This window comes from Carex rostrata, chromosome 3, assembly GCF_964058835.1.
Source record: "Carex rostrata chromosome 3, lpCarRost1.2, whole genome shotgun sequence".
Taxonomy (NCBI): domain Eukaryota; kingdom Viridiplantae; phylum Streptophyta; class Magnoliopsida; order Poales; family Cyperaceae; genus Carex; species Carex rostrata.
In genome coordinates this window covers 15,607,947-15,620,144 of record NC_135920.1, presented here as the reverse complement: position 1 = coordinate 15,620,144, position 12,198 = coordinate 15,607,947, and the positions used below count along the sequence as shown (strand labels likewise).

General features: G+C 36.4%; 2 protein-coding genes across 2 annotated transcripts in view; one reads left to right on the top strand and one right to left on the bottom strand.

Moving 5' to 3' along the window:
* Nucleotides 1-12,198, top strand: part of LOC144551784 (NADH dehydrogenase [ubiquinone] 1 beta subcomplex subunit 10-B-like) — an 80,744-nt gene that overhangs the window by 18,688 nt on the left and 49,858 nt on the right. The window lies entirely within an intron of this gene.
* Nucleotides 9,459-10,925, bottom strand: ITPK1 (Inositol 1,3,4-trisphosphate 5/6-kinase family protein). Its single transcript, XM_078299887.1, has one exon. The coding sequence runs from the start codon at nt 10,697-10,699 to the stop codon at nt 9,677-9,679; it is 1,023 nt and encodes a 340-aa protein (XP_078156013.1). The 5' UTR covers nt 10,700-10,925; the 3' UTR covers nt 9,459-9,676.

The window sequence follows — 12,198 nt, the reverse complement described above, 5'->3', positions numbered from 1 at the left end:
AACCTATGCGAGGGAAGTACTTCGCTCGTAACACCTCAGCCTCATTCACTACCAGAGGCAATTTTCCATGCTAGCTTCATCACTAAGGACTTGTTCATTTCCTTCAAACTCCTTAATCCCAGACCCCCCCCCCTCATTCCCTTGGGCTTAGACACCTTTTCCCATACCACGTAAGCAAAATGGTTTTTTTCCGCATCACCCCCCCAAAAGAAATTCCGAATAATTACTGTTAGTTTGACCAGTACCTTGGGTGGAATTAACACAGTACCCATCGAAATCCCTCCTCTTGATCCGATGTTGCGTGTGCTTATGAACCCGAGGTCAATTTTTTAGGCGATTAAGCAAAAATAGCAAAAATTCCACAAAAATAAAATAAAAATCAGCGACGATAGTGAATCAATGGCAATTGCAAGAGAGTTGAGCCTCTCGCGTAGTGAAGCTTTGGAGGCAATTCCGAAGCAATGTTCGTATTCCCCTTTGAAAAATCCATCTGGGCCACTAGCTGAGCTGGATCAAGTCTTCCAGACCTTCTTTGAAGCTTTGACGTCAGCCATGGTGTCAATCCTTGGGTCAGGTCACAGCTCAATCTCTGAGGCATACAAACAAGACTTGCTAATACCACTGCGGTATGAGAATAAAGCAATACCGATGCAAGGTAAAAATTGGTGTAAAAAAGATGATCAAAATCGACTTAGCAGATTCGATATTATTAGCATAAAACTTGCAAAACTCAAAGCATCTTCTTCTCCATCTCGCCCGCTGTGCTTTAAGTGTGGAGATCCAGGTCACATTGCCAATCAGTGCCATAATGAGACCCTTTGCTTTGTGTGTAATCGATTCGGTCATAGCTCAATGGAGTGTGGATCGATGACTGCACACACACCAGTCTCCCCTCAACCAGCATAGATGCAGTATCATCAAGCTTAATCTTGGACAAACCAGCAGTCCATACCGGTTTCGTACAAGATACCGGTTACGGAGTCAATCAAGAGGTTGGAGACAGAGTTAACAACTATAAAGCATGAGTTAGTGTTGCTGAAAAAGAGAAGAGATGCAATGGAGATAAACATAGCAGGTATCAATACTCAATTTCATAGAATTTAGATTCATTTAGCAGAGATTGAACAAGGGCCAAAACCATATTTCCAGCCATCTAAAAAAGGATATGATAACGATAATGGGATTGGGAAAGGGAACAGCACAGATGATGCGATGACCATTGGGATTGATCCAAGTGCTGATAAATTGGTTATTGGGGTAGAGAAATAACAATCTGATGTGCATCCAATAGATTCCCCAACCAAAACTATTGAGACTCACACTTCTGAAAAACCTGCTAGTAAAGGTACGAGTAAGGACTGCCGTATAGTTTCTCAAGTGATTGCAACACAAAATTTGAAGCCTACTCCTCTACAAACATCAATTCTATCAACCTTTTCTCAAACCCAAGCTGATTCTGGCATTTCCCCTGCTAAAAGAGTTGATGGGGATGTCAGTAAAGAAACTCTAGTATCAGTAACCCCGGTGGATCAGGGTTCTTGGATAAGTCAGGTTGCTAGAACTAAATTCAAGAAAACCGAATCTGGTTCCAGAGAGCTGAACCCAGTGACACGTAGTAAAGAGAAGAGAAGTGTCCACTTCAAATGGGTATAAAAAAAAGGCCCCGAGAGAGAAGCGAATGAGAGGTTGATGCCTGTGAAGATAGAGGTAACACTGGTGCCAAAAAATTGAGAGGCAAATGTTTTCTGAGTTTTACTTTTTGTTGAGATGGTGAAATAGATATACTGTTGTAGAGGTGAGTTAGAAATGATAGATATTAGATATACTGTGGTTATTAGAGGTGAGTTCTTTCCTGCATAGGTAAAATGATTGGGCAAGATTTTAGTGTTTTGGCATAGAAGTTAGGCGCAACAGAAAAATCTAGTATAGAGGGAGTTTTGTTTGTTTTTGCTTTTTTTCTTTAACATGTTGTAATTAAATGTTTTAGTCAATGAAACGGGCATTATTTGCCTTTTTTCAAAAAAAAAAAAACATAGTACCCATCGCATATACATGGAGACTTTCAAGGACTGATTTAATTAAGATTAGCCTCCCTGCATGTGACAGGAAACGAGCCTTCCATGTGTTTAGGCGCTGCTGAAATTTTTCCACCAAGTAATCAAACAAACCATCTCCAGTGACTTTAACCGGGCAACCCAAATGTTTTTCAGCATCAGAGGCCTCTTGTACCCCAAATTTGCTCAACAACAAACTCTTGTTCATCTGAGTTGAGTTGTGAGAGAACCAGACCTTCGATTTGTTGCAATTGTCCTTCAAACCTGACAAAGAGAAAAAATTTGTTAAGGTGTCGTGGAACTTCTCCACCTCCTCAGCCGACGATGAGCCCATCAGAATTAGATCATCGGCGAACATTGAACATGCCATCCTTGGAGCAGTTATGGCCAATTGTAACCCTCTGATAGCATATGTTTCCATTGCATGGTTTAGCTAGTGAGCTAGCGGATCCATGGTTATGATAAATAAGTAGGGGGACATCGAACAACCCTGCCTCAACCCTCTTGTTGGATTAAAAAAGCCATCGCTCCTCCTGTTAAATTGTATTGTGAACTTAGCCGACTTTACACATGCTTGGACGCAATTGCAAAATCTTGGAGGGAAACCATAAATCGGCAGGAGCTTGAAAAGATATTCCCAACGCACCATATCAAACGTTTTTTCCAAATCATCCTTTAAGGCAAATTGGGGAAGACCTTGCCTCTAATTTTGGAAGGAGTGGATAATTTCCCTCAACAGCACCACATTTTCTGAGATTTCTCTGTTGGGAATGAAGGCAGTTTGGGATTGGTCGATGATCAGATTCATCCAAGGTTGCATTTTGAGAGTGAGAAGCTTTGAAATCACTTTGTATAGAAAGTTACAAACACTAATGGGTCTGTATTTAGTCACTATTGTTGGGGCTAGAACTTTGGGAATTAGGACAAGTGTTGAATGAGACACAGATTCCTTCATTCTCCCTAACTCGAAGAAGGAAATAACCTCCTTAAACACCACCGGGCCAAAATAGTCCCAATTTTCCTGAACCAACGCCGCAGTGATACCATCCAGGCTGGGAGATTTCGTGGCCCAAGCCCAAACACGGCCCTTTTGATTTCCTCAGTGGTGGGGATCAGATCAAGGCTTTGAGCCTGTTCAAACGGGATGCTCTTTATTTTATTCCCTACTGCTTATGGGATTTGGGCTGGACTTAGAGCCGGTTGGTCTTGTGTGTAAATCCGCTTGAAGTGAGTGACAAATTCAGCATGAATTTAAGTCATTCTAGATGTACTTGAGGTTGTACAAAAGGAAGAAAATACAATTACCAAAAAGCTGATGGTGGTACATATCATTTATCTATGCAAACTTTTGAGTTTGTATTTTTTTTGTTATCTCATGAGGCAAATAATAAACATCACAAATGATCTATCGCAAATCTTGCAACGCAAAGATCAAGATATGTTGAATGCTATGTATTTGGTGAATTATGCAAAATCTAGGTTACAAGATATGAGAGATAATGGTTGGGATCTATTATTTCAAGAAGTGTGTACATTTTGTGACAAACATGGTATTATAGTTCCAAATATAGAGAATTTATATGTAGTGAACCCACAATGTTCAACAAACTTAACTAATCTGCATTATTATCGTGTTGATTTGTTTTACATGGTTATTGATATGCAATTGCTAGAGCTTGGTGAAAGATTCACGGAAATCAATACCGAACTTCTTATTTGTATGTCATGCTTAGATCTGAAGAACTCTTTTTTCATCATATAACAAAGATAGGTTGCTTCAATTTGCTCAATTTTATCTCATTGATTTCAACCAATACGATCTATTAACCCTAGAGAGTCAATTGGAGAATTAGCACTTAGATATGAAAGATGATAGAGATTTTGAGCTAAAGAGTTTAAGTGAACTTTCTCAAAAAATGGTGGAAACGGACAAGTACAATGTTTATCTTTTGGTTTAAGAATTAGTGAAATTGGCATTGATATTGCCGATGGTGACCACTAGTGTTGAAAGGATATTTTCGGCAATGAATTTCTTGAAAAATAACTTAAGAAGTACCATAGGAGATCAATGGATGAATGATTTGTTAGTTACTTACATTGAGGAGTTATTTATGCGTGTCAATGATGAAATAATTATGCAAATATTCTAATCTATGAAGACCCGTAAAGGAAAACTCTCTCCATTGACTTAATTATATAGTATCTAGTTTTTTTTTAATATGTAAAAAAAATACTATTTGTATTGTTTTTGTTATGAAAAAAAAATACTATTTTGTTGGTTTTTTGTCATGTTTAATTAGTAGTTTGATTAGTTGATTATTTAAATATTATAGAGTAAATTGTGTTATAATATTGTTTTTGTTATCATGTTTTATCTGGTACCTGATTATTTAATGGGTTTGGACTCGATTATATATTTAAACCTGATTTAATAATTTCTTACCTTACCCTGATCAAAATTCTGCATCCGCCCCTGCATGTAAGTGTAGTATGCAATCGTACAATTCTACGTGTAGCAACTAACAAATGAAAATTGATTATAATATTGAAGAATTTACGACAAAGTTATGAAAATTTATATGATGTAATTATCAGAAATTTTTATCCATAACGTAAAAAAAATTAAAAAAAATCCATACATAACATTACTTTCAAAAATCTTCGAATTATAACTCAACTGCTAACATTATAAACGGTACCATTTCTCTCGTGGCATTGTCAGCAATAGGAGATTTTTTTTAACTTCTCAAATCTAATTAAAAATTGTTACCATGCATGGTTAATAATTTAATAATATTTGAATTTTTTTGTCAACTTTATAACTTTTTGTAATATCGGTACTCAATTTTAGAATGTTGATTATTGTAAAATAAAATTTCTAATGAATAATTAACTGGTCGTAGAATTAGAAGCTTCAATTGAAGTTTTAAGGTCCTAAATGATGTATTTTTGTAGGGTAATTATGGCTCTTTTAGCTTCCTCAGCTTATGCTTAGAACACTACATTATTAGTCTCTTCGCGATCTTTCTGAATTGAGATAAAATGTTCAAATTGGTGTCTTCTACAATAAATTATAGTTGTTTAAAGTTTGAAAATAATGCATTGATGTTTCATTACAAAAATATCGATAATGTTTTATATCCGGATTAATTATGACAACAGTGCATATTTCATTGCAAAAGTACCGATGTTGAATGAAGTGCTAATGTAAATTACACTCTTATTGGTCCGAGTCAAAATTCTATCAGAAAAATGATATCGTTGTTAATGTCAGCAGTTGGGTAATGATTCGAGATATTTTAAAAGTGATGCTAGCTAGATTTGAATTGTTTTTTTTTTTTTTTTTTTTTTTTTTTTTTTTTTTTTTTTTTTTGCGTTGTGGATAAACTACCTCAGTTTATACGATAATTGACGGTTCATAATAAATTTTATATATGAATTCGAAGAAGAGGCGCACATCAACATCAAGAATAGAGGTGAAATAATAAATAGTGAGAGCTAGAGACGTAACAAGCCCTTCCACTAAACTAAAGAAGGCTGTGTGACGAAGATAGAGAAGATTAATTGCATCTCTTGATCTCACACTCAATTAAACAAACATGAGAATCTGGCTCATCGGTTAATTTGCCTCATAAGTCTTCATTTTAAAATTGGTCCGATTATATATTCTTAAGATCAAGTACCTAAAATTCTTCAATGAATTTAATCTTATATATATAATAGTTTGACTTTGACACACACACACACACACACACATATATATAATTCAGTATAAAAAAAGTTTTTTTTTTTTTTTTTAAGTGTCCTATAATTTCAAAGCGCCTATATATCTTCAACATTAAATGTACTGGCTAGTTTACTGTGATTAAAAAATGAACGAAAAAAGAAGAAAATTCTGATGCAGACTGCAGCACAGTGAGCACACACACTTGGCCGCTGGGCGCTGGCTGCCTTCTCTTCTCAGTAGGTTAGCAGGGTCTCTCTATCCAGCTGTCCATTTACGTGAGGCAAGTGGCACTCCCCCTGCTCTGCCACGTGTAGAGCTACACTCCGTTTGTATCCATTATATTAGTGACAAAAAATGTGATCTTATTAGTGTGGAAAAAACGTGCCGTGCCCTCACTAACACGTTGTGATTTTGGTTTTGTACCGTGATCAAGTGAACAGTGACTCGTATCGTGACCAAAATGTCAAGGGGTGGTCATCGCACGCGAGTCATGCTGTGACTATTCGCGTGCCGTGTTCAAACGTAACTGATCACGTTTCTCACTTTTAACTATTTTTTCATAATTGAAGTTAGTTTATTCAAGATTTACCATTTGATTAAGACCTAACGGTCCTAATTATACGTGACTCGCATGATTACATGCTATGCTGTGACCGGATCTTTGGCATGATGTGCCGTGACCAAAATGTCAAGGGGTGATCGCGGCATGCAACACGCAAGTCACGGCACAAAACAATAATACGTGCTGTGCCGTTTCTTAACGAAACCGACTCCGCTGTGCCATTTTTCCCACTCTAGACCTGATCGTAAGATAACTAATATCGTTTCCTGTTGTAATTTGATTACGTCATATTTTATCAAAAAAAAATATCACGTAAATGTGTAACATGTGAGGCTTAATTTTTAGGAGCCTGATAATTTTATCTCAAACAAAATCCTCAAACGTGTCATTAAGTAGTTTAACAAAAAAAAAACTTTTAATATTGTCTAACTTATAGTTCTAACATTAATATCCAAACATTTAAAACTCTATTTATAACATTTTAAAATGTTACTCGCAAACATTTAAACCTCTATCTGAAATTATTAAAATTCTAAATTTAGGTAGATTTAACTTCTAACTACTTTTGTCTTTAAGTCAAAAGAGGAAAGATTCATTTTACATACTTTTTTTTTTCCCTCTAATCATTCTCGTCCATTTTTCTGACAATCCGTGATGAATTTTGCGAATCTAAAAATATGAACTTTTACTTGATTTTCTTTTTCAAATGAGATCCATGAAGAATAATTTTCGAGTTATATTTGTATCGTCTTTTTTTACCTCTTTAAATCTCTGTGACTTTTAGTTTTTTTTTTTATTTCGCCTCAAAATAATTTAAACCTTTGTTTACAAGCCCTCAAATCTTTCATATAAATCTCAACAGTAACACTGCATGTACAAAGCATATAAATCTCATGTACAAAGCCTTGAAAATTTTAATGGTTATAGACTAAGATTTAAAAACTTGAAAATTTAAAGTGCCTATGAGTTCTACTTTACAAAAAACAAATGACATCAAAATTACTCAAAAGTATCTCTTCATTGATCTTATTTGAAAGATAAAATCGAATAGAAAACGTTCGTATTTTTATATTCGTAAAATTCATCACAAGTTGTCGGGAAAATGAATTAGAATGATCAGAGAAAAAATAAATAAAAAAAGAGTGAGTGAAAATAATTTTTTCTTTTTGGCTTGAAGACCAAAGTAGTTAAAACTATTTAGAAATGCTTTCAGATAAATATTTAAATGTTTGTGAGTAACATTTTAAAAGGTTATGAATATGTGTTTAAATGTTTGGATATTAGCGCTGAAAATAGTAGTTAGACAACATTGGAAGGTTTTATGTTAAATTACTTGAGGGATGCGCTCGAGTATGATGGCTCGGGGACTAGAACATTTATGTAATTTTTAAGATACACTAAAATTGAAAAGTAATTTTTTTTGAGAAAATTTTAAATTTGACAAAATACTTAAGCTATGTGAAATTATGACTTAAAAACTTAGACAAGTTTAAAAAAAGTAGGCAAAAGGAACACTAAAGAGTTGAGATTAAGCTACACTAAGGAGAATCTGTTCAGTAAGCTTAAAACTATTTAGAGCACTAAGGAGCTCTGAGGAAGCCTAAGCTGAGCTTGCCCAACATCATCGATAGGAATGCTAAAACTTAAAATGCACAACATATTATTGGTGAAAATTTAACCCATACTCTTCGCAATTATAAAATAAACTTTAACCACCAATCTATAAGTTGACATGTGATATTTTACGAGGGGACTATATAAAAAGTTATAAAATATTAAAATTCAATTAAAATTGTATATATATAATTAAAATTATAAAATTATAAAGTGGCTTAAGACCTGTACAAGTAAATGTACATCTTTATATGTGTGATTTACTATCAAAGTGATACATGAACGTTACACGAATAAACAAACTATACAATATATGAGTGACGGATAGGTAATGTTACATGCCGTGACGAACCTGTTCTGATCAGGGACCCTTCTCCTTGTCGAGGCCTATTCAGACCATTTATGGAATTATGGATATTTAAGATGTAAAACGATGAATAAGAATCTGTCATAAGCCCAACTTGGTGATATGCAATTCAGCAATTGCAATCCTCTGAAAACCTTTAAAATTTTAAAACGCAGCCCATTAGTGATCTATAGCCTAGCCTGATCGATTATTCGATGTCCAGTGAACTTTTATTTGATCTATAGCCTGCTTGGATAGGATAGATAAGACATAAGATAAGAATGTCTATGGTAATTACAAATTCTATTGGATTTTTCCTATCCTTGCCTTCATTACAAGATTTATTTCTGTTTATTTGTTAAATCATAATGCCGCGTTTCATCCATGTGAAGGTTGATGAGGGGTCCCTTAAATTTAACAACAAAAACAACTTGATTCATAATCAATATAGGGTTGCAAACAGTACTTATTTATTGCTGGAATCAGCATTTAAATTATTTATTACTTGTACAGACAAGAGGACCAGAACGTAAAAGGTAAAAGGTAAAAGGTAAAAGGTAAAAGGTAAAAGGAATAAATAGGCACGCATCACTTATTTATTGCTGGAATATCAAGAAGAATAAAAGGTGTTTCCACTTTGCACTTCGCATCTGATTCCTAAATATGTAGTACTGTTATGTTATAACCAATTCAGAAAACAATATCTGATTATCTCTAAAAAGAATGGATACCAGCCAAGAGAAAAAAGGTACCGTACAACCATGGAGATTGAGATTGGAGAGAGATCAGAGAATCAATATAACAGTAAACAAGAAAAGGATTGGTATCTCCATCTCTAGGATGGGTACACATTCAATTCAATTCACAAACTATTGGCTGTTAAGTGGCTGTGGATTTGTGGCAGTAGCGATAGATAGATAGATAGATAGATAGATAGATAGAGCTCTATACCATGTAATTAATACCTCACCTCACCTCACCTCACCTCTCAAAGCATCAGAGAGAAACACAAAATGCACATTTCCTCCTCTCATTAAGGAAGTTTTTAACAAGTAACATGCAACATTGTTGACCAATGCAAGGTGCCAGCTTCTAACATCTAATCACAAAACCAACCCAAAAAGACTGCTAGAAATCAACACACAATAACAAGCCGGCAAAAAGAACTTCTTTGTAAATAGATTCCCTTGATTGATATAAAAAGTAAAAGGAGAAACAAGAAAACTGGTCTCTAGACCCATACCCCCCCCCACCACCCCTACCAATTCATACAATTTAATTCATACAAGAGTAGAGTAGAGTAGAGTAGAGTGTTCATATATATACCTATCAGTTAGAGCATCCACTTCAATTCAATCTTGCAACAATCCCCATTACGCCACTTCAATTTTATGGTTATTGGACTCTTCATTTTGTTCATCCTCTTTGTGCACAATCTCAGAAAAGAAATCAGTTAACACGCTCTCATAGCTTGGCATCTTAGCATACCCTGGGAAATAATTGATATCAATTATAAGATAGCGAGTCCCAACTCGAGTATCTCTAATCATGTCAAAGTTAAACAGGCTCAATCCCAATGCCTTTCTTAATCCACTAGCAATCTCTGTCACAAAACTGATAGGAGGCATCTCAGCTTCATCCAGCCGGGTCAGCTCCTCCTGCGCACCACGTATTTGCCCTTTGGCGGTCAAGTTAGAGATCTGAGAGAAAGATACTGACCCTTCTGCCGGGCATTGTAGAAGGGTTTCCTTTGACACATCTGGTAAAGATCGGCGCTTTACACAAGTGACATGCGTCCCCACAACATACACCTTAAAAATGACCCCACCATGGTTAACAAATTCTTGAAGGACCAATGGCGGTTTGAGTTTGTGCAAACCGTCTCTCGTAAAGACAAGGGACATCTTGTGGGACCGGGCAGTGCCATCAGCCACCAATGGTTTTGCTATTATTGGAAAGCGGAGGGCCTCAACCAAACCTGAATCTGCCAAGGAGCCTGAGTCGTACACCACGACTTGGGAGGGTATACCAAATGTGTCACCTGAGGCGGAGGCGGAAGTAGAGGTGTCCAGCTCAGAGACTACTTGAAGCATTGAGATTCGGTTGTGCAGCCTCTCAATTGCATCAGGACGGTCGATAATAGGAATCTGTGGATGGACAGCTGAGAAGGCATCTAGGTTAGATCGCCATTCATCACCAGAGAGTTTGTGGAGCACACAATGGAAAGGACCTTGGGATAAAAGAGGTTTTGCTGGATCGATGGCTATGAGGTCGATGCCTCGAGAACGAGCGAGAGAAATGAGCGAGGGTTGGATGAAACTCTCTTGCTTCTTGGGTGCTAAGGCGTAGCCGATGGAGAACCTTCCAGAAGGACTTTTCTCTGTCTCCATCTCCATCGCAAATTGAAGAAACCCTCTTAATTTGTCGATTTGTTGTCCGATTGGGGGTTGGTTGAGAATTTTAATTAGTAGAGGAGGAATTAGTAACGAGTCAGTAGAAGAAAAGAATTAATGGAATCGGTATCGGTAGAAGATTTACCCAAGAAGAAGAAGAAGAAGAATTACATGAGACATGCAACATGCGATGCGAGGGGGATCGAGAGAGAGAGAGAGAGGTGAGGAGGAGGAGAAAAAAAGAGAGAAAAAGATAAGGGTCATCTTTTCTTTATAGGGAAGCCTTCCAATCTCATTTTTGGGTCTGGGTCTGGGATCACCCACCGCCACCGGTTATTTGTTTTTGCGACCAAAACGAACATAATCCACTTCCAAGTTCCAACAAATGAAGGCTGACAGTGGGACCCATATGGCCATAATTTTAATTTTAAGTTTCGGTGTTTTTAACATATGATAGGACAGGCCTAACTAACTCATCTGCAGAGAGAGAGAGAGAGAGAGAGAGAGAGAGAGAGAGAGTGGATACTGGATAGGGTCGGGTCGGGTCGGCTTTAGGATAACAAAACAAAACAAAACAAAACAGGGGAAAGGAAGGAAGGAAGAGCGGTGGACCAATTCTAATTCTGAGGCGATTATCTTCTCCATCTAAATCTAATCCCACCAAAATCATCTACCAGAAGGAAGGCGATTATCTTTTTCCTTAATTCACTTGAAAATTATGGATAATCGTTAAAATTGGAAAAAAGAGGAAAGTGTGCTGCGGTTGGATTGGGATGCGCTCTGACTCTGACGATAGGCGGATTAAGTGCGACAGTGTGAGATATATGCGTCGAGTGAGAATCGCTCAAGCAGAAGGTGGCCCAGAAGACACCCCAAGGCCCAAGGGTGAGACATGCATAGTCAGTCTACTTGGTGGTGGAAAATCTAATCTAGCTCCGTGGATCGTGATAGGATTTAGAGTTATCGATCAGAATCTTACCTTTTGGTCTTTTTTATTCCTTGTGTTATTATATATATATATATCATCTCATCTCCAATGGTTGCAATTTAATTAATTTTCCAAGTGCATGCGAGTTGCAAATGGAATGACATGATAAGATTCCTTCTTTTGACTTTAGAATCTGCCAGCTGCAACTGCAACTGCAAGCCAGGAATAGGTTCCTTCATGCATGCATCTTCTTAATATAATATAATATAATATAAAAGGCCATGAGTGCGTTTAGAACTGCTTCAATCAAGATTTCACCATCTTAATTAATTAATAGCCCATATCAAATCGGTCCATATTTAGGCTTAATTAATTTGCAGCCTTATGGAAATGTATGCATGGTGCTTTTTGGGCTTTGCTGCCAGCTGAAAACCCATTGTCTGAACTCTGAACGGTTATACTTATATTATATGTATGATGCTCTCTATTTCACCATATTAATTATTCGAATATACAAGGAAATAAAAGCATCATCACACCAATACATATATGCATGCGAGATTAAATATGAGTA